General features: G+C 42.5%; 1 protein-coding gene across 28 annotated transcripts in view; it reads right to left on the bottom strand.

The window, feature by feature from the left end:
* The window catches only part of NRCAM (neuronal cell adhesion molecule), a 272,173-nt gene that overhangs the window by 6,822 nt on the left and 237,970 nt on the right, over positions 1–27,381 (bottom strand). For 8 of the 28 annotated variants that reach the window (XM_013060025.2, XM_013060052.2, XM_013060071.2 and 5 more), the window contains 10 exons: positions 26,589–26,786; positions 26,419–26,489; positions 24,211–24,436; positions 23,702–23,817; positions 22,118–22,322; positions 19,768–19,890; positions 18,728–18,913; positions 17,835–17,870; positions 5,572–5,703; positions 4,710–4,788 (listed from right to left, as the gene is read on the bottom strand). In XM_013060025.2, coding sequence (XP_012915479.1) covers positions 4,710–4,788; positions 5,572–5,703; positions 17,835–17,870; positions 18,728–18,913; positions 19,768–19,890; positions 22,118–22,322; positions 23,702–23,817; positions 24,211–24,436; positions 26,419–26,489; positions 26,589–26,786 — 1,372 coding nt within the window. The remainder of the gene's footprint in view (positions 1–4,709; positions 4,789–5,571; positions 5,704–17,834; positions 17,871–18,727; positions 18,914–19,767; positions 19,891–22,117; positions 22,323–23,701; positions 23,818–24,210; positions 24,437–26,418; positions 26,490–26,588; positions 26,787–27,381) is intronic. The other 20 variants (XM_013060063.2, XM_045089651.1, XM_045089648.1 and 17 more) reach the window with 3 other exon arrangements.

Genomic DNA, 27,381 nt, shown 5'->3' with positions numbered 1-27,381 from the left:
GAAAGAAGAGAAGGAAAATAGGTGTCCTATCCATACACAGAATCTTTCCAGGAAAACTTGGCTTTCTAGGATTGGTTTTTAAAAAGCGGCACAGCGTAATGTCACACTTCCGTTAGAATTGGGTTAAATGGGAAAAAAAATCAACATGAGACACCAGCACAGTGCATGGTACGTGACTTGTGCCCAACAGATAGAAGCACTCATCACTCTACCATTGCACCTCCTCGCGCCACCCCAAGTCCCCACCTCAGGGACATTCTTTTTCTCACAAATACTCTGTGTAACACACTTAGAACTTTCCAGAGGTGAGGTCTGGTTACAAGCCTGTGTATTAATGCTTGGCTTTTTTCAACTCAAAGATGAATTTCTTAATGAAATAGTAAACAAACTTGCTTTTGACATGGTGTCAAGGGAAGTCTCTCAGTCAAGTTTCAGTGTGAAAGAGAAGCCTCCCAAATGAGAGGAACTGAGAAGTTACGGAGGATGACTTAAGAGTCATACACTTACTTAGCTACATGGTATTCAAAGTTTAAAAATATTCAGCCCTACCTTTTACGAGAATGGTTAAGGACAAAGATTCGACAAATTTTGAAATGAGTCTTAAAATAGTAATAGGGCTCCAAAATGTACTTTTTGATCCTCATAGCCATGAATGAAGATGGTTATGTAACGTAAAGGAAAGTTCACATCGTGGTGTAGAAACAGTCCCTGTATCGCGTCCTCTGGGAGGACTTCCCTCATCACGCTCCTTCCACCTACCCCACAGACTTTGGCTTCCAGCCTGAGTTGTACCTCTTTCATAGCACATTTCACACGATGCTGACTGTCCGTTTACTTCCCTGTGTCTCTCGCTAGACTATAAACTAGTGAGATAACGTTCTATCATTTTTAAGATCCCCACAGCCTGGCATAAAGTAGGCACTCAATAAATACGGGTTGAATGAATGAATTCATTGTAATTTCACAATCAAAGAGATGGTGGGTGTTTTTTGAAATTTTTCAGAATTCTAGCATCAGCAAAATTTCATTCCTTGTGAATTTCATGATGTCTGACAAAGTATTGGAGTATAGGTATTTTTTTTTCCTTTGCCTTACCCTCAGGATGAATTATAAGGAGTTCTTTTTGCAGCAGCCCTTCATTCGGTGTTATGCACACAGGTCGTACCCATTGAATGTCTACTGACAAAAGTCCAGGGGCAACGGACAAATCTGTGATCATTCAGTCTGACTCTCCTGTGGTCACCATCCCACCACCAAACCCACCAAACCCTGCTGTAGTTCGAGTGACCTTCACGGCCCAAACACTCCTTCTAAAGGTCCATCATTATTCATACTGTTCACATACCAGTTTATGTTTGTGAGCAGAATAAATCTAAAATAGACAGCACCTGTGACCCATCTTCACATCATTCAAGCCCAATGACCATGGGTTAGCATGCTTGGAACAGGACCATATTCACTTGAAGGACAAAACTCCCATGCCCAGACCCTCCACATATGCTATGGGTTCAAGTACCATAACCACAGGATTTATGACCTAGGTTCATTCTGGTTTCTAAAGGAATGGATCTAGAGAATAAAAAAAAAAAAATACTTACACGGTTGGTTGCATTGTTTCTCTGATTTTTCTATATGTTAGTAAGGATGCAGATCCTACTGTCTGTATAATTAAAGAAACAAACAAAGAAAACTGCAGGCTTTCCACCAGAGGGTCACTGCTTGGGGGTGGGAGTTGGAGGGAGGGCACAAGGTTACAGCTTATGAAAAAAAAATCAAATTTAGCCACTGAAGTTCCATCTCTCTTGGCACTAGGAAATGTCCTCTGGCTCAGAGCCAATGATGTAGAAACTGTTCCATCCTCAAGCTGGAGAATGAGCAAATCATAAACAGAATTGATTTACATTTAGCAACAGCCTCAATTTTGTCTGTGTTGGTATGTGATCTGCATATTAATTTATTTTCAGAATGAAAAAGAATAACCATCAACAAATAATACAGAGCCCAAAACTTCTAGAAGGTGCAAAGTAGAGAAGGGACCCTGGTGATTTAGGAAGGAGAATGACACTTCAATGTATTCCATGTATTATTTAAAAAAAAAAAATTGTTGGAATAAATAGTTGGAACCGCTTTCATTCATCGTAACATCTAAGAAACTAAAAACTCTTTGTTTTTGTTTTTGTTTTTAAGTTAGAAAAGAATCCACAGCAGAAAACTTCTGAGGTAGTGTCAAGAAGTGACAAGACGAAGCGACAGCCATAGCAAAGGGTGGTTGGGTATTTGGGAAAGTGATTTCACTTGTGGGATTGACTGTCCTCATGGACTGGCAGCTTCAGTTAAAAAAAAGAATACTGGGTTGTGTATTAAGTTTTAGACACCAGTCAGAACCTTCCCTTGGTACCTCCCACATCAGTGTAATTGTATGTGTGACAAATATTTCTGTCTTCATACATGAACCAACAGGACTGTACTTGATAGGCCCAAAGAAAAGTCTTTCTCTTCTGAGGAACTCAAGGCATGAGTTAAAGACAACCATGTAAAAATGCTTCACAAACATATCACATATGAATGAACACCAAGACAAAGACATATGGCCAAATAAATGTAAACATAGTGATAATGAGGCCAATTGCCAAATCCTTGCCATGTACTGCTTATGTACTGCTCTGGAACCCCAAATTGAATTAAAGTTTGTTAGTAGACATCTTGTGGAGGAGGTTAGAAATCACAGAAACTAGAAGACTTCAGTGACCATCTAATATTTGAGCAACTGTATTATTTTACAGGTGAAAGAGATGGAGACCCCAGACACACTGAGTGCCTTATCTAAAGGATAGGGCTGGGCTGATGGTAAAATGAAGTTTCTGGATTGGGAACTAGTTCCAGGTCAGCCTTAATTTCCATCACATTTCAACGGAGTAGACAGCATGGCTGCCCTGAGAATGTCAGGTTTCATCAGACCCTGGTTTCACACCACCAGAAAAGCAAGCTGACATTTGAGAGGCACGAAGCGAGCAGCACATCGCCAGATTGATTTAAGTGTGATGATGGACAACAGGAATCCTTCGTCATGTGAGGAATGCAGGAGGCGCCATGCTTTCTTTCTAGTTCATGCCAATACAGGTGTTTTAGGCTACACTAAAGACGTAGCTTCATCGCCATAAAGAAGGGAGTGGTGTCCTATCTTGTGTAACATTCTAGCCACAGGAACCCTAAGAAGTTATTTAGTCATTATTGCCTCACCTGCGTTACGGGAAGAACAGGTAGAAGAGTGAATTAAACCAGCGAAGACTGCAACTCACCCAGCGTGACACATGGCCTCCCTAGACTGTGGCCATCTGCACACTGCCCTACCATGGCTGAAGAGAGTGAAGGGGAGGGGGTGGCACAGGAAGCTTCCACAGATTTCGAGTCCCAGAGTCAACATCAGATGTCCAGACAACCCTCACTAGACATCTTTCTGTATCACGAGGTACAGAAATTCTGAGAAGTTTTACAAATCATAATCATCTCTGTTGAAGGTAGGAGTTTCTGAAGGGGTAGGTGCTGAGGCATGAAGCCCAAACACTTGTATCTGTGTGGAAACTGATATGACACCAAATGTATCTAAAATATATGGTTTTTCTCAATCAGTTATCAGATTTCTTATCCTTGACATTCTTAGCCCCTCATGATATTGATGTGAAAATACCAAAAATGATCTCTGAGATGGATAAAAATTAGCACAAATATCTATAAATGTCATCTGGCAATCACAATAAGGAAATATTTCATTTCACCTAAAAGCCATTTTTTCTGCCAAAAAGTACTCAATCTGGGCTCAGGGCATATTTAAAAAACTATATTTTTATAATTAAGAGGCTGATAGGAAAAACAAGGAATAAAAGCATTTGACAAATAGAAGTATTCCTTTGGAACACCCAAATCCCAACTTTTAAAAGAAATAAATATAGAGCTTGTTTCTGATTTTAAACATATCCAAAATAATCAATTCTCTCTTTTTGTAAAAAGACATATAAATCCTAGGCAAGAATATCTTTATTTAGAGAGTCTCCCTCAGTCTCTCCCCACTTCTCTTCTCATTACTTAGCACTAGGTTATGTTAAAATTTATCCTTAATGATGGAGCCAAGCCAAGAATGTATAATCAAAGTTCTGTGACTTAGCACACTGCCTAGAGGGCTATGACAGTCTTAACAATTTACAGCTTCTGAAAGAGCCTTGCCACCCTTTCATGATTAATGGATGGGATATAGGTATTTCTTTTGGAAAAACAAGCATCAAATCCAGGATTAAAAAGAGTACCACCAGTTTTATAAACTCATTACTGAGAAAGTGACAGGTGTAGTTTCCGTCACAATGTAAGCTGTGTAGTGTCTTTATTGTTGTTTTAACTCTTATTATAACACACCAGCTCTTCCTAGGTTGAGCAATACAACAACGCTTCTGGAGAAAGATGGCGGAGTGGACGGCACTCTGGCCCCAAACCTGGGACTAAAATGGAGATTTATTTTTTAGTGAAGAGTGAGGATATTTTCATTGGGGATGTGTGGCCATGTAGACATGAAAGTGTTTCTAAATGGATATTTGAGGAAAATAGGAAATGCCACAGAGCCTGTTCCTGGCCCCATCCTATAAGCAGGAGTCGGCATGAGTGCACGGTGCGTATGCCGCGCGGGGCATGTGAGGGGAGGCTGAGAAGCAACAGCTCACCTGTATTCTCCAAAAGTGCCATCGTCTTCCTTCATGGGCTGGATTTCAGGATCAGCATGAGCATCTTCCTTCTCTTTGACTAAAAAATTTCAAAGGGATAATATGACCTACTGATTCCTTGTTTCCCTATTCATAGTTTTCAAGAGCGCACTCTCTGAGATGTATCGCGGTGGAAAACGATTCTATACCCCACCGCTGTCCTACCCCAGCAGATGGGTTATGTGGCCCTGCATATACTTGGCTGTTTTAGTCTCTTTGAGACGAAAGACTTTGGCCCATCTATTTATTACCTATATTCACGGTTACAAATGGTTTCAGCACGTCTCTTCCTTGGCGGATTTTTTTTCCCCTGGCCACTGAGTGGGAAATGGCCATGGGAAAAAAAATATAAAATTTTTTTTCCCATGGCCATTTGATGGGAAAATGAATGAACAAATGAATGAATTTGAACAAAACCATTAGCCATAGAGGAAAAGCAATGTTACACATCATATCAAGACTCAGCCCTGCAGTACTTCCTCTAGAAGACACCACGTACCTTCACCCTCTGCCTGTTGGTTTTAGGTGTCACACCTGGGACTTAGGTGGAGCCCAAGCAAGCAGAGTCACTAATATCTTCAGAGAACAGGTTAATTTAATCCCCAAATACCTTCTGACCCTTGACAATGTTTAGGTTCCCATTACCAAAAAAAAAAAAAAAAAAAAAAAAAGGCATCAAAACTTGTTGGGACAGAAAGTCCAAATTTCTGGCTCTGGGATAATAGGCTTATTGCAATCTGCATGATCACTCTCACTAATTCTTTATAGTTTTGAATAATTATGCAGCATTGTAAGGCAATTTTAATCTTTCTTTTTTTCTTACCTGGATATTTGCCACCCTTGTTTCTTCTGATGAAGCAAACAATCAACAAAATTAAGATCAGGAGAGCGACAGCACACATTAGACCAATGAACCAGCCCTGAGTCGCAATATCCACCTGCCGGCTCGCCATTGCTGGAAAACAAAACAGGGGCATCAGGGGCATGGCTTAAGGGGGAGATGAGAACTGTCATAGTCTCTTGCAGTAAAAAATTACCATAGTATATGAACTTTTTTACATTTTACACGTGGCCCCCAACTGAAATTTGCCAGTCATCAATCAGGAGTTACATAAAAACTTTGAAAAATCTTCATTAACCAAAAAAATTCAAGTACCAAAATCTGAATGCTAATACCATCAAATGCTAACAAATCCTGCTAAACACTGTGTTCACAGCAATTTTCACTATATATTCTCAATAGAAACATAGTCCCAAGTCAGATTTGAAAGTCCTGTCTACAAATAAACTGTACATAAAGTAAAATGATAAGAATGTAAGACTTATTTGAAATAGAACGGAATGTATACATCTCATGGAGTATTTTTCCTTCAAAGGAACCGCTTTTGGAGGCTAATGTATCACTGCAATGATGTTGCCATTTTTCAAAATGTTTTGGAAATCTTCTTTTAAAACAGAAAACTTTCTACCCAAGAAACCTGTCCACATAAGGTAGCCAGCCTTATTATTTTATATAGCATCTCAGTTTGTACCTAAATCATAACTTAGATTTGTTATTCATCTCATTTACAAGACTTGGTTCTAAAATATTTTTGGAAATTTCTGAAAAATCCAATTCACCCTCAAAGGATCAATATTCAATATTGCTTTGGATCCATTTAAAAGACTTTGAAAGGTGTCTTGATCAGTGGAATCCTTATTGGGATAAATGACCAGTTTAAAGAGAAAATACTCATTCACATGTATACATAGTCATTGTCTTCATCTATTCTCTCTGAGTCAATAAATGTGAAGCCCCTTATTCAACTAGTTCCCATATGCAAATCTCCTAAGAAAAACACAGAGTAATTAGCATTTCTGGTATTATTCTAAAGTATCAATCAAATGGGACAAAGTGCAGCATCAATGGCTATTCAGACATGCCCATGAGGATTTGTTTAAATAAATTAGTATGAAACTTTTTTTTTAAAGCCTTTATTTTTTTTCTTTTGACCATGATCAGAGTAAAAGGTTTGCTTCTTTAGATTCACAAGCATGTCTATATCATGCTTTTAATTTGACTGAGTTTCTTCTGCGTGCATTTAACATGGTTGGGTTGGCTATATGTGATCTCTGGATGCAGAAACACATGGCTACATAGACCCCAGCTTCCGCCCTCCGTGGCCAATATCGCACCGCGTTGCCTTATTTTCCTCCACACAAAGCAGAGGGAGAAAAGTGAAATGCTTAAAATCAAGCATGAAGAAGGATGTGAAGAATGTGTGTGTGTGTGTGTGTGTGTTTAAGAAATAACACGAGAGGTGGAAATACATCCTCTGGATTATTGATCAAGGGTCAGTAGCCTTGCTCTTGATGGCCATGGGTGCCTCGTTGATTCAAGGGGTTTGAGTTGTATCCTGACGAGATGCAACCAAGGCAGGAGTTCAGGCTGTGCTCTCTGGCGCATACACACCCTGATCACGACAATGATGATGGAGATGGAAGACAGAGATTATGAGAGCTAACGTCCCGAAACTCCTACCATGTGCTGGGCACTGTGCTGAGGGCAACATCTGATTTAATCTTCACAGCAATGCTTTGAGGTGGGCAGCAGGAACAAACCCACGCCCTGGGAACAGAAAGAATTTGCCCGATGGCTGGAGTTGGACAGAGTCTGTCCGACTCCCAAGATACTATCCATTATGCTCTACCGCTCTCACAGATTCCAGAAAACAAGCCCAGAACTCAGATCTGCAGAAGTCTTTGGGAAAAACAGAAGGCTAGAGGGACTCTCATTCTGAGACAGGCAAAGGATTTTGAAAGTCCATCATCACATACTCCTTGGCAATATATTTTTCCTCCTTCAAATTTGTACATGGTCTTTGGTTGTATGCCTTTTTGCCAAAACTGAGCCAGAAAAGCATTGGGGGTAAAATAACTTTTCGTAACTTCTCATCCATAGAAGAAGGGACCTAAAGCCCAGAATGACTATGAGAGACTTCAACTCTTCCCAGGACACTCTGAAGCCACCTTAACTGCAGATACACATTCAAACCCAAGTCATGGCCACCATTGTCACGCATGTGCACACAGACACACACGCACACTGAAGCCTGTTGGGGGTTTTTCTTCTTGAATTCGGGTTTCACTGGGCAGGTACTTGTAGGATTGAGTAGCAGAGTTAAAGAGGATTTGCACTTTACTTAAACCTTTACAATAAAATGATGTTCATGTGTTTCTTGAGTAATCCATAAAGTGATAAATTAAACAAATAGAAAAATATAAAGAATACGGAAAAAGGAAATAAGCCCGAGGAATAAAATCTGCTTTGTTTCCTAGAAGTCAGTTTTAACCAGTGTTCCACCAGCACATTGCTTGCTGTCTACTGGCTAACCTGTGCTCTGTGGTCATAGGTCTCCGAAGAAATGCTTAGAATAACAGAGCAACATGGAAGGGACAGAGTGAATAAATGGCTATTGATGAAAACTCTGTTAAGTCTAAAAATTTCCTGTTGAATCAAAATAGTTATAAATGTATAGAAAGAGCAAAACATTCCCTTGGCCAAAGTTTGGAGCCAGTATTGAATTAACACCATTTGCTTCTGGAAGTCATATGTTAAGTAAGGATTTAATCAAGACTTACTCTTTTTCATGGTTATATTTATGTTTCAAAGGAGACAGTAACTGGTTGTGGCCTTGTCCTACCTCTCCATTGCTGGCACATAAGAACGGCTCGCCGGTGACGACGGCCTGCCTTGAACCAGCTGCCAGCTGCAGCCGACATTGTAGGTATAATGACACTGGAGGACAAAATTTTTCTAAAGGGTTTTCCTTCTGTCCCATAAAAGGACAAAAAATGCCACATTTGATGTCATAGATAGAATCCAATTCGAGCTTGACCTGCAGGCTAGGTGGACACAGGAGCCTTCAGGAGTCCAGAACAGCTGGATAGACACACCGAGTGGCAAACAAAGTGGTCACTCCAACCTGTTTCCCACAGGGCGTGGGCTCCGTGAGACCCTCGTCGGGGGAGGGGGGTGTCGTGAGAGCCTCTCCTCCAGTGTTGGAAGGCTGAGCCTCCAACTCCAGCTCCATCACGTTCCAGCACTGACCTGACACCTGGGTAGGAACGAACACTGCCCGCCCCGTAGGATTGTGGGACGGACCGAACAAGAGCAGCCATTGGAAACCAGTTGCCCGGTCGAGATTCGAGCTGATGAAATGCTAGTGCTGGGACTATTGTCAGCCTGCCAGCTATCAGTGGATACAACGTCTCCCTGAGCTCTTCGTATTTTGGAATGAAAAGCCATTATCGCTAACAAAAAACACCCTGTAATCCTAAGTCTGACTTGATAATTCCTCTTCTCAGTCAAACGCAGTGTTTTCCTAGAGTTCTGTAGACATGCGGTTGTGAAAACACAAGGAACAAAATTACAGAGAAGTGGTTTTCTCTTTAAACATAATAGTTTTCACTCACAAACAGCTTAAAATGTGGTTGGATACGTTACTGAGGATTACCTTTGCTTTCTTGTTTTAAAACCACTGGTGATGTAGATCTTATATATAATGCATGGCTTTAAGTGACTTTGAAAATCCTAAGTCTTGTGTCATGAAAGACACACACAAAAAGCATTTTGCCTGCAGGTTCTAGAGCAAATGCAGCATCTTCTCAAGAACGCACGGGGCGACAGAACGGAAGTAAAGCAGACGGAAGAATCAGAGTGTGCCTGTGCCATGCGCCCTTCTTCTATGTGGGGAAGCAGGGATTATTCTCCATCTCGCGAGTTAGTGTGAATATTCTTGCATCTTACATGAACAGTATCTTTATTTTAGAAACTTCAATCACTTGTCGCGTAGTATGATACTGTTCAAAGAACAAAAATTAGGCACGCAGACAGATTTGGTGTGGTTACAGTGAGATACTTGCTTTGAACAATTTCTCATTTATTTAAGTATAATAATCTTTACGTCAGTGGTCTAACTAGACTGGCTGGGTTGTGCCCCATTATAGTCCCTTGTGACATAAAAAATTGTGACTCTATCAAAGAGTCATTCTAGCTTCAAAAGCATCTTGAAAATTACCCTAACTCCAAGAGAAAGTTTACATGGATAATGGATGTGAAAAATTGAATTACTGAAATAATGTAAGTTAAGAATCATTTCTATCTGTTTTTGTAATGGTTTTAGTCTATGCCATGATTAGAAGGTGATCAACCCGATTCTGTAATCCATTTGACATAAGAGCCAAAGACAATTAAAAACCCCAACTCCCAACCCAACTGGGCCCCACAGAAAGACCTCATGGTCCTATCCATAACCCAACTCCACTAGGCCCCGGCCTCCAGCTGGGGCTCTCTCAAACACATCTTCTGAACTCACAAAACCCAAGTCCCCTCGGCACCAACTCAAAACTTCTATGCTCCAGGCATTGGACGATTCCACTCAAAGAAGCTCTGAGAACCATTTACAATTTCTTACCTCCACTCTTTTTGTCTATGGGAATTTTGCAAAAACAACAAATTTAAATATTTTGAGGAACTGGAAGTCCCTTAACTTTTCAAGCAAGAAAAAATCTTTATATGCTAAAGACAAAATCTAGACTGCTTAGGTTTATCTTTTTAGATGGTTATAAATCTAGCCATGCCAGATAAATCAACTGAAATGAAAATGACATGAAAATGTCCTCAAAGAAAAACTGACCGGATATAGAGATTGCATATTAATTGTAGACAATCCCACTGCATTACATCTTCTTTTTTTTTTTTTTTAAAGATTTTTTTTTATTTATTTGACAGAGAGAGATCACAAGTAGGCAGAGAGGCAGGCAGAGAGAGAGAGGAAGCAGGCTCCCTGCTGAGCAGAGAGCCCGATGCAGGACTCGATCCCAGGACCCTGAGATCATGACCTGAGCCGAAGGCAGCGGCTTAACCCACTGAGCCACCCAGGCGCCCGCATTACATCTTCTTTTTAATGCAAAGGAAACTTCTTTCTCTGCACTTTGCCTTAGATATTATTGTTTCTCTAATGATCTTTATGAAAAGAATTGTTCTACATTAAATAGTTTAAGTGAGCTATGGAAAGAATTGTTTTTTGAGGCTCAGAAGATGAATCTTTTGGTAAACTTAAATGCTTTCTTTTTTTTTTTTTTAAAGATTTTATTTATTTCACAGAGAGACGAGTATGAGTGGGGGAGGGTCAGAGGGAGAAGCAGACTCCCCTGGAGCAGGGAGCCTGCCATAGGGTTCAATCACTGCAATCAGGACCTGACCCAGCTGTAGACACTTAAAGACTGAGCCACCCAGGCGCCCCACTTAAATGCTTTCAAGTTTGTCCAAGTTGTAGATACAACCTCTCCCGAGTATTCACTTTCCTAAAGGAATAGTTACTTCTAAAAATATTTATTTGCATGATAAAGGCCTGAACAGAAAGTTGGACAGCATTAAACATGTTGTCACAAACATTCATTGGCCACCCAGTTTATTCCATACGGAGATGCTGCACTGGGGAGGGGCCCCGGGTTTTCATCAACCCCTGAAAATAAAAGCTGCTCCACCTCCTGGTGGGCGTGGACAGGTACACTGGTGCTAGACTAGGGAATGCATTAAACATGGAGACGTAATGGATGCTCCCTCCAAGTGTTATTGTTCTGCAATATCTGATCAAATTCTGTTGGGTAGTACAGGTATAATGACTAGTCAACTTAATTGCTGCTACCCCAAAGTCCAATTTGAACAGACTGTTCTTCCTTCCTACTTGTACTGACAAACACAATTTTGGCTGCCTTACTCTTATTTACATGTTGTGGGTATAGAGCAGTTTTAAGTACCAAGACATGAAAATAACCTATGCAACAGAACATAGTATGCCCTTGTTTTGAATAACAGGAACAGGAGAGACTCCCAGTGATGTATAAAACATATAGTTTGATGATTCGGTTCACTAGAATTTTTTTTAGATAAACAGGATTCATTTAATTGGATCAAGTTATTTTTCAGAATGACCCACAGTAAAGCCTTAAAAATATTCTTACTCTTTTAAAATGCAGCCCCCAAATTAACAACCAGGCAATGAAATTGTTTCTTACTGCCAGCCACATCATATTCAAGATAAAAGTTCACAGGCTCTGGCCCCTCCAACTCCCAGCTGACACAGGCCCTGGTCTCCGCTGCTGTGGCAGTAAGTTTCCTGATCCCGGGATTTACGGTTTAAGATAAACACATGACAGAGGAATAAAACAAACAAGCAATCGATCTGGAGGGTCCAACACAAGAATATAAACTAAGAGGAAGTCCTCTGAGACTGTGCAAATAAAACTGAATTAGATTTATTGCCAAAATTTAGGGCTCACTCATATTTCACTTCTGTGCCAGAAAGGGTTATTTATAAAAGCAGCAACAGGATGTGAATGAATAATCAGGAATAATGATGTACAATATCCAGATCGATGAATTCTGTGCTGTGGGTCCCAAATGATGTAAACTGTTGTCCATTAGATACAGTCACAGGAATCCTGAGCCCTCACTTACCGATGTGGGGCAGGGAGGGGAGTGGCTGAGCAATGCTGGGGGCAGAGGTAGCAGAATCTTCCTGCAAGGTCAACCCCAATACTAGGCAGCTGTTTCTTAGTTCTACTGATCAGCCCAGGGTGGGTCTTTAAAGACTTTGTGTTATGCTACTTGGACCAGTGGCTTCTGACCTGTTGTGAGTCACAGACTTCTCTAAGAGCCTGCCCGTGGGGAGTTCAGGAACTCCTGGGGAGGAACACCTGCTTTCGGGATTGTTGGATGGTTAGAACACACCGGAAGAGAAGCTGCAAAAAGACCTGTCAAATATGCTTATCAGAAACTTGAAAAGAAGAAATCAAAGAAGTGTGACCCACCCCAGAGAGTAAGATGATCTTACCTAAGTGGTTATTACAATGTCACATTCTGGAAAATTGTAGTACAACCTAAATGGCTTCTTTAAGCACCAAATTAGGGACATTATGCGACACCCTAGGCCTACTACTGAGTAAAGGTGACACCTATAGCCAATAAAGGACATTACTTGGCTCTCTGAGGCTGACCATTCTCTCAACCTTCTCACAATGGTCTCAACTAAAAATGACCTATTTACAGATATGTTAACTTGGGTAGTCACAAAAACAAGATCAGTGTATTATCCCAGAGAAAATGTCCTCAGATAGTAAATCAGGTTTCCAAGGGCTGACTTACTCTAAGATTAAATTCCCAATTATGTTATAGAATTTGGAAGCTAAAGGTCTCTCCTGGAATTAACTTAATGAAATAGAATTTCTTAGGATCAGAAAGAGAGGTACAGATGGTCACCAACTTAACGATCATTCGACTTTAGATTTTTTGACTTTACAATGGCGTGAAAGCAGGAAGTGTTCAGTAGAAACCACACTGTGAAATCTGATCTCTTTTGGGTTTAGTGGATTTGTGGGATGAGACTCTCACGATGCTGGGTGGGGAGCCAGCCACCGCTCCCCTCAGCCATGTGATCCCGAGAATGAACAACCTGTACGCTCACAACCAGCCCGTACCCATACAACATTCTGTTTGCACTTTCAGTGCAGTATTCAATGAATTACATGGGAAAATTAACATTTCCTTATCAAATAGGCTTTGTGTTAGATGTTTTTGTCCAACTGTAGGCTAATGTAAGTGTTCTGAGGTAGGCTGTAAGGTAGGCTGTAAGGTAGGCTGGGCTAAGCCAGTTTCAGTAAGTTAGATGTACTGAATGCATTTACTACTCGAGTATTTTTGACTAATATGGGTTTATGGGGATGTAACCCTGTCATAGGCTGAGTAAGTTCTGGGCACCTGGGTGGCTCAGTTAGGCATCTGACTTCGGCTCAGGTCATGATTCTTGGATCGAGCCCCACATCGGGCTCCCTGCTCAGCAGGGAGTCTGCTTCTCCCTCTCCCTCTGCTGCTCCCCCTTCTCATGCTCACTTGCTCTCTCAAATAAATTCTTAAAAAAAAAAAAAAAGTTGAGTGAGTTCTATTAAAGAAATGAAATGATGCACTTGACCTCAGGTACCCCCCTGTGCGAAGGGTGGGAAAAAGCAGAGAGCGAAGCTGATTATGGAATTATGTAGGGTCCTTTTCTGTGGACCTATTTGATTTTATCACCTGAGGTTTTCCTCTTAAAGGAGTACATAATGAGAGGAATATGATCAGTCAAAAGAGACAGTAAATACAAACACATATGTAAAACATCAGTGGTAAAGATCCCAGGCAAAACATGCATTTTCTTTTAAGAAATTCTGGAATCATAAAGCTGAGGAATTTGTCTTGGTGTATTGATGGGAGATGTCAAGGCAGAAGCACAGGGAGATACTTCCAACGGAAGAGCATTTAGCTTATTCCTAAAGCCAGCCAGAGAAGAGATCATACTTTTATCACAGAGAATTCCAGTGTTCCTTGTTTTACCCTCCACTCATCCACTTTCTGGACGTGCCAGCCAAGGGACTATGAATGTCGTTTCTCACTGGGGCTTTCTGCAAAAGCTGCCTCTCATCTCTCTCCTTACTCTAAGTCTTTCTTTGTAGATCCCGTCCGTGTAGCTACCTGCATTTTAGCTTCCTGAACTAAGCATGTGATCCTATCTCTCTATGTTTGAAACATGGATGGCTTGCTTCTGCCCACAGGTAAACACTCTTTCCTTAGCAAGACATTCGTGGTCCTTAATGATCATTCACATCTGGCTTCACCTTCCTCTTTGGTCACATCTCTGGGTAAAACTGAAACATCCTGTGGATTTTCAAAGCCCATGCCTTTGCTTATGCCTCTTACCAAGAATTTAGGCACCTCAGTCCCCTGACTCATCTGTCCAAATTTATCTATTAAGGGCCAGTTCAATATTACTATTTACGTAAAATTTTTCGTGATTCTTTTGGGCAAAACAAACAGTTCAACTCTTCTATGCTTAGATAAAATATTGTTCAAATTACTAGTTTAGCTTCTATTTTTACTCTTCTTTTTATTTATGTATTTGAGAGAGAGCAAGAGAGGGTGAGTGGGGGGAGGGGCAGAGCAAGATCAGCCAGCCTGACATGGGTCTCGATCCCACAACCCATGAGATCACAACCTGAGCCAAAACCAAGACTTGGTTGCTCCACCAACTGAGCCATCCAGGTGCCCCTATTTTTACTCTTTATTTTACTATTTATTTTTAATGTGTTGGTCTCAGCGGTCCCATTTTAAGCATATCAAAGACAAGGTCTGTCTTACTGTCCTGGTACACAGTGCCTTAAAAAGGCTGGTGCATTTTATGGGGTAGATAGACCTTAGCTGTTGAACTGATGGAATTTGTTATAGTCATTTTGTTGCTGTTGTCCTGGCCAAACTTAAAACTTGATTTTTGTTTACATCTTCTTCAGCTGTTCCTTGTTTCTTGACTGCATCGGTAGTGGTGGGGCAACTCTGGTGTGGTAATTACACACGGAGACGGTTCTTCACCAGCCCCTCAGTGCCCAGCTCTGCTCTGTCCTTGACCTGTTAGTCTCTCCCTATTCCTGTACCCCAACTGGTCACCTCCCAAGAGTGTTCTGATGGTTGGTCCCAAGTAAAGGCTTGGGTAAAGCAGTGTCTATCCATCAGCAACACTGGCCCAGAATGCAAATCCATTGGCTATGTGTTTCCAGATCATTTCTACAGGTGCCTTCACAGGTTGATGCTCTAGAATCCCAGACCCTGAAATTACTTAAAGGGACACAAAAATTGCACAGATGCCCCTAAACAACTACGATTCCTACACAGACACTGAAGGCTTTACCTGAACGAGGACATGGATCCAGATAAGTGATTCCTAAGGATCTCAGGAGTGTGTCCATGCCCAACTGAGGCATGGCAAGGGAGGGGGTGAGTATGGCCCAGGATAGCCACTGGATTGTTCTGGATTCTACCTAGTGGTTTAAATGCTCCTTTTACAATTCCATATTTGTAAGTTTGGGTTTCATTAACATCTCTTAAAATCTGTAAGAAAAATTAAAAAAAAAATGTACACTCGGATGCATCTCTTTCCTCCTCCGATCAGAGATAACTGAAGCCACGAGGGGCCAATATCCCCAGAGCTGAGGATATTACACCTGGTTTTTCTCGGCGAACCATCTCGGATTCTTTCATCCTCTTATAAAGAAAAAGTGAAAAATCATAAAAATAGAAAAATTTAGCAGAATCATAGAGAACTTGCCTTTTTCTCCTCTCTCGGGGAGTATCTATAAACCGTATGGAGAAGAAAAAGAAAGAGAATAGAAATCATTCTGTGCTCCAAAAAAGAGATACTTTTAAGGAAAGAAAACCCAGGATGACAAATTATTTCTTGAGCAGTTAAAAAGTCTTTCAGGCATTTGCCCTCACTTTATACAAATGATGTTCAATGACTAGTGCACTATTAAAAGAAGCAATGTAGAAAATAAGGTTAGGGTTAGGTTAACCCCTATTTCTCTTCTTATCTGAGATGCCCGAAATCAGCATCAGGGGCTTCGTGAACCTTCTGACAGTCCATTTTTGCTTATCTTTATCCTCATAAGTAACTTGCAATCCAATTTAGTAACATTAAATGGTACAACCTAAACTATTTTAATAAGGATTTCTCTTAATTGGTTTTAATTCATTAACATCAGTGGGTAATTTTTTTTTTTTTCCCCAGTGAATGCATGCCATCTTCTAAGGCGGCAAGTCAGTGGGAAACGCAGGCTCCCTCACAGACCGCCCTCTTACAGCACAATTAATGGGGGCTACTGACTCCGGGCGGAGCCCGGGGGCACGTCCACGGCTTGGGGAAGGAGGCCAGGCTTTCTATGGAATGCTTCAGTGAAAGGTTACCAGGGGAACAGAGCAGGGAATTATTGTAACACAACCAAGGACTTTAATTGAGATCTAATTAAGCCAGGCAAGGCGCACACATGGAAAGGGGAGGCATCGATCTTCCTACAACACTGTGGAAATTGGGAATTTCCACAGCCTCGTTCTCTCAAGTTAAACGTACACAGATCCCACTATTAAGATTACTGAACGTGGCTATCGTTCTTCAAAATCTAGCTGACCTACAGCTTATCATTTACCAAAGCTATAAATAGAAGCAGATTTCTTAAAAAAAAGTAATAAATAAATAAAAATCTGAATTAGACCTCCCCACACAATATCTGAGGAATTTCACTCAAGGCACTTCTTTCTCTTGGTTTTCTTCTTCATGCCTGTTAGTACCCTGTCTGTCAAAGTCCAAGACCACCCCTCGCCAGAGGCACTCCACAGGGAGACGGTGCCCTGTGTCGAGTCTCACAGCTCTTGAAAAAAGATAACAGATCAACCAATAGCCAAGGGCCAAAGATGGAGAGATATCTTCGGGACTGCCTCGGGGGGAAGACCAATCCCAGGGGATTCAAGCACTGCTCTCCCGACACACCTTCCTCACCCGACAAGCTGAGAAAAACAAAGGAGAACAAACGTACTACAACACTATGCCCCAAGGAAAGAGACACTGCCCTCATGGTGAAGACAGGATGGATTCACACAACTGGGTAGAACATGTAGGTTGACAGCAAGGCTTGCTGGCAGGGATCCTGGTTGGGGGGGGAGACTGTGGGTCCCAGGACAGTTAGGGGGCATCACTAAGCTGAAACGCCGAACGGATGGTGTGGTGTCGCGTCAGCAAAGAGGACACTGTGCTACAAGGAGCAGGGCTCAATCAGACGAGAATGGAGAGTTTGGCTGATCCTAGTTCTTACAGGCCCTTGGCAGCGCAGGACGCATATTTCTGAACCCTGAGCATGTGGTGTGGCCAGAGAGAGGATCTGTGACACTCCGCAGTTTGGGTCCTGTCTGATCCAGCCCCAATCCCGTCATTAAAAGTGAAGATGAGGGTCTGCACCGGGGCTGGGTCTTGTGAAGAAGGGTTAGCAGAATTCAGTGTGTGGCTTTCTCCTTGTGGAAAAGACTAGACATGAATTTTTGAGCCAAGATCTATGAAGATCTTCCCTTCTGTTTGGTGTTTGAAAGCTCATTTTGTATCTTTTTTTTTTTAACCCATGCTGCACTTCGCCATGTTTAACATTGCAAATTTCACACATGTATAAAGTCATGCAGATGAATGATTTTACCTTTGCCTGCACCTACATCAGGTGGAGGAATACCAGCTTTAATGAAGGGAAACAGAAATAGGACACTATATAGTTAGATGTAACACACCCATGAGCATGTAAAGCGATATAAAAACACTTATTAAAATGCCAAAGCATGCAAGAAGAATGAAGGGTCAGGTACGGGGACCAAGATATGCTGGTGTCCCCAACCTTACACAGCAACCAAATCCACACATGCCTTAAGGTGCATTATTTATATTTTCCTCTTTCGGAACAAGGCTTAGGGTATGTCGAACCCATTCAAACCCATTTGTGGGTAGAAATGTCAATTCCTCATGCTAAGGAAGAAAATCAAACACATAACCCTCAAGTAATTCTACGATTTGGCGACATGCAAAATCAGAAAATCTATAAAATGCAAAATCAGAAAATCTTCTATAAAATGTTTGGATATTTTCACTGAACCAAAATTCTTTTCAAAATAATTTTTTTTCAAGTTGGAAAGGAAGTATTCATTCCTTTTCTTGGTACTCTGATGAGACTATTTTGCTTTCTTGGTACCAGACGGCATACCAAAATACCAAGTCCTGTGCCCAAACACAAAGTAAATGCCCTATTTTGTAACAGTTTTGTATTCCTCGCTAGAAACCCTCAGCCAGTGTGTGGCCTAGCATACTATCTTCTGGTGACCTGAGACCAGAACCAGAAGGACATCTATTTATTTCATAAGGATGCGCGTGGATGTGTGCATGTGCTTGACTCTATCGATGTCAGGATGGGAGTTTACAAACAAGTGTTTGTATCAGTTGGGTAAGATGGATTCTCCGTGGGAAGAAGGAAAGAGAAGGCATACACTCAGGGGCAAGACTCGGGTCTCGTAACACTTAGAGTTACGTGAATTTTATACATACCCATCTTACCTTCATCCACGTTTGTCACTGCCTCCTCTGTTATTTGACTTCCTGATCCTGCCGCTGTTTGTGCATAGAAATAAAACTTATACCGCGTGCTGAAATTTAAATTTTTTAAAGTCCACCGCGTCTTGTTGGCAGGAATTTTCAGATCCACCAGCGGTCCCAACTCGTGGGTGCTGTTAACTGGCAACAAGAAGTAAAAGAGAAGTGCATCCCTCAATAATTGCTATAGGAATATTGTTTTTTAAAAAAAATATTTGACGGAGTCACAAGTAGGCAGAGAGGCAGGCAGAGAGAGAGAGAGGAGGAAGCAGAGGAAAAAAGCTCTCTCCCCGCTGAGCAGAGAGCCCGGTGAGGGACTTGATCCCAGGACCCTGAGATCATGACCCGAACCAAAGGCAGAGGCGTTAACCCACTGAGCCACCAGGTGCCCCTTCTATAGGAATACTATTATAAATGAATGCATCAAGCAAAAATGTGGAACTTGGATTACATTCCCTGTATAATCCTCTTCGCTCCTTGCCTACTGTAACTGTCATTAGCCGTTTACAACTCCGACACGATCGCAAACAGGGGGAAAAAGATTCCCCACCCGTTGATAAGCGAGGGGAATTTTACGGCTGAATTCCAACAGCATCTCTTTTCTCTGTGTTTTGGCCGGTGGTGTCAGGTACTGATAATCCCAAACTTGTCCTCAGAGGCCTCGTGCCAAAGGAACCCCTTCCTTCCTCTCTTTCTTCCCTCCCTCCTTTCTTTCTTTTTACCATTTTCCAGTTACAGATAACTAACGCCTACCTAATCTAACAGTGGCATCCACCCCACGCTCAAAGGTGGTAGGATTCTAGAGCTGCTTGATTTTCTATAGCATGTATGTCTTTAGAAAATCTGATGTGAAGTTCCTTCTAGAACCATCATGGGAAGGTCTATGTGTATATTCTACAATGCTAAAGAAATAACCAGTTTGTCTTTTAAGAAAACAGCTAAGTTTTTTCCCTTGTGAAGCCATATTCCTCCCTTTCCTTCTCCCAATAACTTACTTGGCTGATATTTTAAGGTGTATTCAGTCAAAATGCCATTCGGGCGGCTCGGGGGGTCCCATTCCAGAGTGAGGGAGTCTAGCGTCGGGTTAACAATCTTCAAAGAGGACGGAGCACTGGGGACTTAGAGTGAGAACGCAGAGTCAACAAAAGGGTTTTTCGATGTTTCAAAGTGTATTCAGGGGACATGCTGTAACACGTTCGCCTCAGTCACTGAGGTTTTCTGTAACTCACTCTCGCTCCCGATGCAGCCAACACTGCACTCCCAGAAAGCCACGGCGAGAACCCACCCAGCTATTCTCTTCCTCCTTTTCCTCATCATTTCCATTCAGATTCATCCAAGTCATCCTCCAAAATACATAAAGACTTTGCCTCTAGATGGATCCAAACCGGTATTTTTAAAGGAGATGGTACTTGTTTTGTGAATGGTGTCTTAATAAAAGCAAACTGGTGACTAAATGAATCTATTCTAACCAGACCTTGGAGTAGACACAGCTGTGTTCTGGGCTATTAAGAACTGTTTTCTCCGACAAACCAGGTGTCCCCAAACAGCCAGAACACCCTGCCTGCTGGGCTCTGGGCGTGAGCCAGCCTGTCCAGGTGCAGAGTGGTTCTCATCCGGAGAGCTGACAGACGCCCAGAGTCTCGCGGCGGTGGACAAAAGCCGGGCGCTGGCAGACTGCTCCCCATGCCCCCCACCCCCCGGCTCTGAGGACGACCCGCAGGGTGTCAGGTTCTCTATGGCAAAGGCTGGCAGATGACCAGAGGACATGCGCACGGTCTTCTTTTATTCACTTCCTCATGAGGGTGATGGATGAGGCGGCTCTCCCTCACACTCCTCTATGCATCCACCATATTTCCAAGGTCCCTTAATGGCACCCCTTATCTCTCCCGTCACTTTCGCCAGAAACCCAGGAGTCAACCTGAACTTCCACCTCTGCCTCATTTCCTCCATCTCCCGGGACACTACATCCTGTCAGTTCTACCTCGTATGTCTCAACCACATCCATTCCCGACTTTCCCTCCACCACTTCCCCACTTCGGGCCCTCGGTGGCCTTTGCCTGGGCCTAGAAGAGTCCTGGCACATAGTTCTCCGCTTCCCCAAGCCCCTCATCTCAGAATCTGGCGATAGCCAAAAACCCTCTCCAGAGAAATAAACACATATTGTATATAAAGTTGGGGGTTTGTGGAACTCCTTAAACCCATTGACCGCCCCCCCCCCAGGAGACTACAGTCTTCAGGTGAAGAGCCTCCGGCTTACAGGTTAATGTCCATAGCATGTAAGTCCATCCATGGTATGGGTCCCCCTTCGCTGACCTTCCTCTCTTTCCTCACCATTCCTGGCTGCACAACTTCCAGTTCCCTGAAGGAGCCATGATGCTTTGTACCATTGTGACTGGTGGGCACACTACCTCCTCTCTTCTTTAACCTTTAACTCACCGGTCATCTCTACCATGACACCTTCCTTGAACCATCTCAAGGAGCCGTGTGAGGTCTCACTAAGAAAGCCTTGAGAGGAAGAGGTCTTAACCTCTGAAGGAGCAATGGCCCGGGGACAAGCAATTGTCATAGGAATTGAGCTGGGACGCAGGATGACCCTCAGAGAATGTTGGTCAGGTGCCAACATCACGAGCCCTTCAAAGGAGCCAGGACCCATTTTGCTGTTGAACTACTTGTATCAAAAAGACCTAAGGAATCCACAGAAGTTATCTGGCTCACTTTAAATTATGAGCTTGAAGCAAAATTCAAATGGGTGAATCCTTGCCTTTCTTACTCCACTGTCCTTCTCTCCCTCACCTGCTAGGCTCCCGTGTCCCTGTGCCCAAACTCCTCGCGCCCAACCCTGCATTGATGAATATTTGATCCTCCCTCCCTCTCCCCTTCCAATGGCCCCTTCTTGCAAAGCTTTTCCTTCTCTTTGCAACCCATTTTATCAAGACTTCCAACCTTCTACCTTGGCTCAACTTCAGCAGCAATGATGAAGGTGCACCGGGAAAGAAGTCAACTACAACTGACAGGATTATTTGTCTTCCTGGTGTTTTTCTTAGGTTAGCACATCAGTGCTCATGCTTTTCAGATGAAGGAACACGAGGCTTAGAGAAGTTGCAGAACTCCCTTCAGGTCAGAAAGTTAATGACCCAAATAAACATCAAAGTAGCAAGGTTTGGGGCCGTCTGACTAAGTGTGTAGAAAAACTTTAGTCAGGAAAGGGGAGCTCGGGGCAGCCTCCCACGTACCCTCTGGCCACACATATGAGCTGAACTACACCTTTGTGGGGCCCCTTCTGTCAGGCAAATTCTCTCAGGAGGCGCCGAATGTCCTAAGATCTGAGTCATGTCCGCCCCCTACCTCCTTCTGGAGTAGTAAAGACTCTGTCGGGGCTGGCCGGGCCCTCCCCTTTCCCGTTGACCACACGGACGTTCAGTGTGTAGTGGCTGAAGGGCTCCAGGCCAGGCAGCATGCCATGAGTCTTGCTTCCCTGGAAAGTGAGGATCTTTTTCTCAAGATGGCGTCTGTTTCTCTTAGACGAACTCTGTGCCTTCCAGTAGTAAATCTGAAAGAGCAGGGGCAAATGTCAGCATGGATAAGGGAGCAAATGAGATTCTTCACGAAATTCAAGGCTTATGCTGTGTCCTAGGAAAGGTCCTTGGTGTATGTTAGAAGAAGATTCCTGGCAAAACCGAGAGATTCTGATTATGAGGTGAGATGGTAGAAACCCAAACCTACTGAAGGAAATGGAACTGAGAACACGTGAGGTAGCTAGACTGTAGACCACTGGGTTGGAGGAGTGTGAGGGAAATAAATGGAACAGGATGACCCCCCCACAGATCTCTCTAGAACATAAGGGAAGGGAAGATGATGGAAGGATTGAAGCGTTTTACTTGTATCAAATATTCTAAAAACAAAATTACTGGCCAGTATTTACATACTTCTCCAGAGCTAATACAGTATCACATGCAATAGATCATTTAATTTAATCCTAAAAGCCATGGTGAAGATTTTATTATTATTATGCCTTTAGCACAGATGAACCCTGGGACTGCCGAGTGCCTTGCCCCCAGCCACTGGACTCCAAAGCCGCGGTGGATCCTCCATTCCAAGTCTAGGGCTTTCTCACTAAGCCAAATGGCATCACTTTGTCAAAAATACATTTTTATTTTATTTTATTATTATTATTATTTTTGGGGGGGTATTAAGTGGCAGGCACAGGTTTGGGAAAAATGGGTAAGCGAAGGGTTGATTAACATTGGTTAAAAATCCAGAACTGCTGCTTAATAAGTCCTCTTAAATTCTTCTTAGAATTTTAAAGAGAAGTCAACAATCCAGCAATGTTAGGATAAAAAAAAACCCGTGGACTACGATGAAGTGCCTAATGTGATCTCTAGGGGTCAGTGTTAATGAATCAAGCTGTGACTTTCTTCCTGGGTGCAAAACCAGCTCAGGGCCCAAATCTCTACACATTAGTCTTTCTGAGCTTCCCAAGAACAAAGATTAGTGATGGTCATAAGAATGACCCTTTTGGGACTATATGAGTTTGATGTATAATCTGTATGATTTTTTTTAAATGCATATTATTTTCGGAATATTTTTGTGTGTTTAACACACGTGGTCAGTATTGCTTTAAAGCTAGAGCATTTGGTTGTATTTTCATTTCTTAAAGACTAGTTTTCCCCATTTTGTGCCTCCGTTATTGTTTAGTTGGAAGAATTTTAGGTTACCTGTGGGAAAAAGGGAGAAAACAGGTTCTTTTTTTGCCCCCACTTGGATGCAGTGAGGTTTTGCCTCTGCTCTGGCTAGGGTTCTTGAGACCTGGCTGGTCTGAGGTAATAAGCCAGATGAATTCTCAAGGTCTACGACCAAGAGAAGTGCATCCAGCATTTGCTGAGGGCTTGTTCCTACAGAAAGATTGCAGAAAAAGCTCCTTTCACTTGCCCGATAGCCTTGCAGGTGTCCTCGGATACTTTTCAGAGGTACGGGGTCCCAGTGCACCTCAGCTAAGGTACTGTTCACCACGTTGACACGCACATTTCCGGGCGCCACCATTGGGACTAGGGAAAAACAGGAAAGGGGGCAGAAGTATCAACGTTATTTTGAATTTCATGCAAAAATGCCACTAACAAGTTTGGCTTGAAGTATGACCCAGCTTTATTCTATGGACTACCAAGGATCGAGAGTAGATTTTTTTTGGTATCTGCTCATCTGACTTGGTGAGAATTATGTATCTTTTTCAAAAGTATCAACACTTGGCATTTTGAACTTATTATTATTATTATTATTTTTACATAGCAGGCTGTCTGCATGCTGGAACATTGAGCAAAATAACGGCCACCTGTGTCCCTCCCAACCTAAGCACCCTCTAGAAATGGCCTTGGCTTGCATCTTGGTAAGTCTGTTTCACTGGTATCAATGCAAGTATCATTGAAACAAGATCAAACACTTACGGTCTTCTCCAGAATGCCCCATGACCACGGCTGGCTCTGGAGCAAAGCCCACGTCATTCAGAGCCTGCACCTTTATCAGGTATGGAACGAAGGTTGGTGTGCCCGAGACAATGTATTTGGATACGTTTGCTACCACCACAGACGTCCACTCATCGTCTCCATCTTTCTGGCGCCAGCTCACTTTGTACTGAAGGCCTGGCCCATTAGATTCGAAACCATTCAATGGCTAGAAGAGAAGCCAAATAATCAGAGCTTATAAAACAGATAGACTGAGCAAACTTTTCCTGGAACACCAAATTCAGTTCCCAGACTTAAGGAAAGTGAGCACTGAAATGCTAAAATGCCAGCTATTAATGTCCTCCAGGGACCTTTTATTTATTTATTTATTTGTTTATTTCCCCATTAGTGATGAGATTCAAAGCTTGTTTGGGATCAACATTTCAAAGGTTGTTAATTTCTATCTTGAAGTTGTAAATACCACATAAGCCTCTCAAACTCGGGCTCCACAGTCAAGGGTGGGTGACTTAAAGCATTTCAGTTACATAGTTTACTTTATACATTTCTGTTTGTGTGATAGTACATCATTGTCTATTTTGCTCAGAGCCAGAAACTTGTGAACTGCTTCTTTCTTTCTTTTCTTTCCTTCTTTTTTTTTTTTTTAAGATTTTATTTATTTATTTGACAGGCAGAGATCACAGGTAGGCAGAGAGGCAGGCAGAGAGAGAGGAAGGGAAGCAGGCTCCCCGCTGAGCAGAGAGCTGATGTGAGGCTTGATCCCAGGATCCTGGGATCACGACCTGAACCAAAGGCAGAGGCTTTAACCCACTAAGCCACCCAGGTGACCCTGCTTCTTTATTTAAAGAAGAAGAAGAAGAAGAAGAAGAAGAAGAAGAAGAAGAAGAAGAAGAAGAAGAAGAAGAAGAAGAAGAAGAAGAAGAAGAAGAGGAAGAAGAAGAAGAAGAAGAAGAAGAAGAAGAAGAAGAAGAAGAAGAAGTAGTAGTAGTTGGCTTGTCGGGCACCTGGCTGGCTCCTTTGAAGGAGCGTGCTACTTTGCTACTTTTGATCTCTGTGTTGTAGGTTCAAGCCCCACAGTGGGTCTAGTAGAGATCACTTAAAAATAAAATCTTAAAAAAAGTTGGCTTGTCAGTCTATCCTGTTTTACACATCTGTATGTATCTAAACGTGTACAAGTATGTATGCATATAAATGCTCATGCATAGGTTTCTTAAAATAAGTTTTAAAATTGCAAAAGAGAATATATGTTACTTTTCCAAATCCAGAAAATACGGATAAACCAGAAAAAGAGAAAGAGAGAGAGAGAAGCAGAAGCAGAAGCAACAAAAGAAGTTGACTACTTGGTATAACTTGGTACATGTCTTCTAGAAGGTTCTTTAAAATTATGATAATACCAGCTAGCATTTGTTAATTTATGTGCTAGGCACTGTTCTAGGGGCTTTATATGTATTAATTCCTTTAATTGTGTGAGATTGGTTCTATGACTAGTCCCATCACACAGATACATAATGGTGATGTTAAGCAACTGACTTAAAAGTCACACAGTAAGTGGCAAAGCTGGGATTTGCGCCCATTCATTTGTGCTCCAAGCATCAAGCTTTTAACTGCTACACAATAACGTCTCTTAAAGAAAGATACGTAATGTATATTTTCCCCCAAAATGGATGAAATGGGATTTTATTTTATTTATTTATTTAAAGATTGTATTTATTTATTTGAGAGATAGACTGAGAGGACAGAGCATGAGAGGGGCGAGGGGAGAGGTCAGAGGGAGAAGCAGACCCTCTGCTGAGTAGGGAGCCTGATGTGGGACTGGATCCTGGGACTCTAGGATCATGACCTGAGCCGAAGGCAGTTGCTTAACCAACTGAGCCACCCAGGCACCCCTGAAATGGGATTTTAATACAGACTTTGTTTGTTTGTTTGGAGAGAGACAGAGAGAGAGAGAGAGCGAGCATGCAAAGGGGGGGGGAGGGAGGACAGAGGGAGAGGGAGATCTCAAACAGCCCCTGATGCAGGGCTTGATATCATATCCTTGAAACCATGACTGGGGCCGAAATCAAGAGTCAGATGCTTCACTGACTGAGCCACCCAGAAGCCCAGTGTTTATACACACAGTGTTTAAAAACAGCTCCGCCCCGCCCCCAATCTAAGATACACTGAGGAAAGCTGAAGGCTTCATGCTGAGCTCACCTTCCAGGTGATCACCAAATTATCAGGCTCAGATCCTAGTCCTTCCACAGCCGTGGGATTTGTATCAGGTTCTGGAAGTTAAGCAGCCACATGTGTGTAAGTTTCGGTCTTTTCTCGCAACAGTGGAAGACGTCTCTATTTCATTTCCTGTCACAGAAGCCCCACTTTACCTGCGGCTTTAGTCAGATACTGTTCCGATGCCTCACTGGGCAGGCTCCTCCCGAGGCTGTTCACGGCCATCACTCGGAAGGAGTAGTTCACGTAAGGCGACAGCTTCAGCTGGGCTGTGGTCTGCATTCCAGAGACCTCGGTTTGGTGGTGCCACAGCCCTGCCTCGTGCATTGCATCTTCATATTCGATGATAAATTCTGCCCACGAGACACACACACACAAACCCAAGACAGTGAGGTCAGCCACCAAGGGCAGGTTTGAGGATACCGAACACAACGATCTAACAAGAGTGGCCAAACATGAGTTATTTCACCTTCAAGAAAAATTCTGTAAGAGCATTTTGATTTAAGAGTTCTATCAGTATCTATTGGGGTGCCGGGGTGGCTCAGTGGGTTAAGCCTCTGCCTTCAGCTCAGGTCATGATCTCAGGGTCCTGGGATTGAGCCCCGCGTCGGGCTCTCTGCTCAGTGCGGAGCCTGCTTCCTCCTCTCTCTCTGCCTACTTGTGATCTCTCTCTGTGTCAAATAAATAAATAAAATCTAAAAAAAAAACAAAAACAGAGAGAGAGAGTTCTATCAGTATCCTCAATATTTAGGGGGTGCCTGGGTGGCTCAGTGGAATAAGCCGCTGCCTTCGGCTTAGGTCATGATCTCAGGGTCCTGGGATCGAGTCTCTCTGCCTGCCTCTCCGACTACTTGTGATTTCTCTCTGTCAAATAAATAAATAAAATCTTTAAAAAAAAAATAGTATCCTCAATATTTAAGCATGCTCAGTAATATTTAGTACTCTTTC

This window comes from Mustela putorius, unplaced genomic scaffold (assembly GCF_011764305.1).
Source record: "Mustela putorius furo isolate JIRA1106 unplaced genomic scaffold, ASM1176430v1.1 tig00003845_pilon_pilon_pilon, whole genome shotgun sequence".
Lineage (NCBI taxonomy): Eukaryota > Metazoa > Chordata > Mammalia > Carnivora > Mustelidae > Mustela > Mustela putorius.
This window is presented reverse-complemented; position numbering and strand designations above follow the sequence as displayed.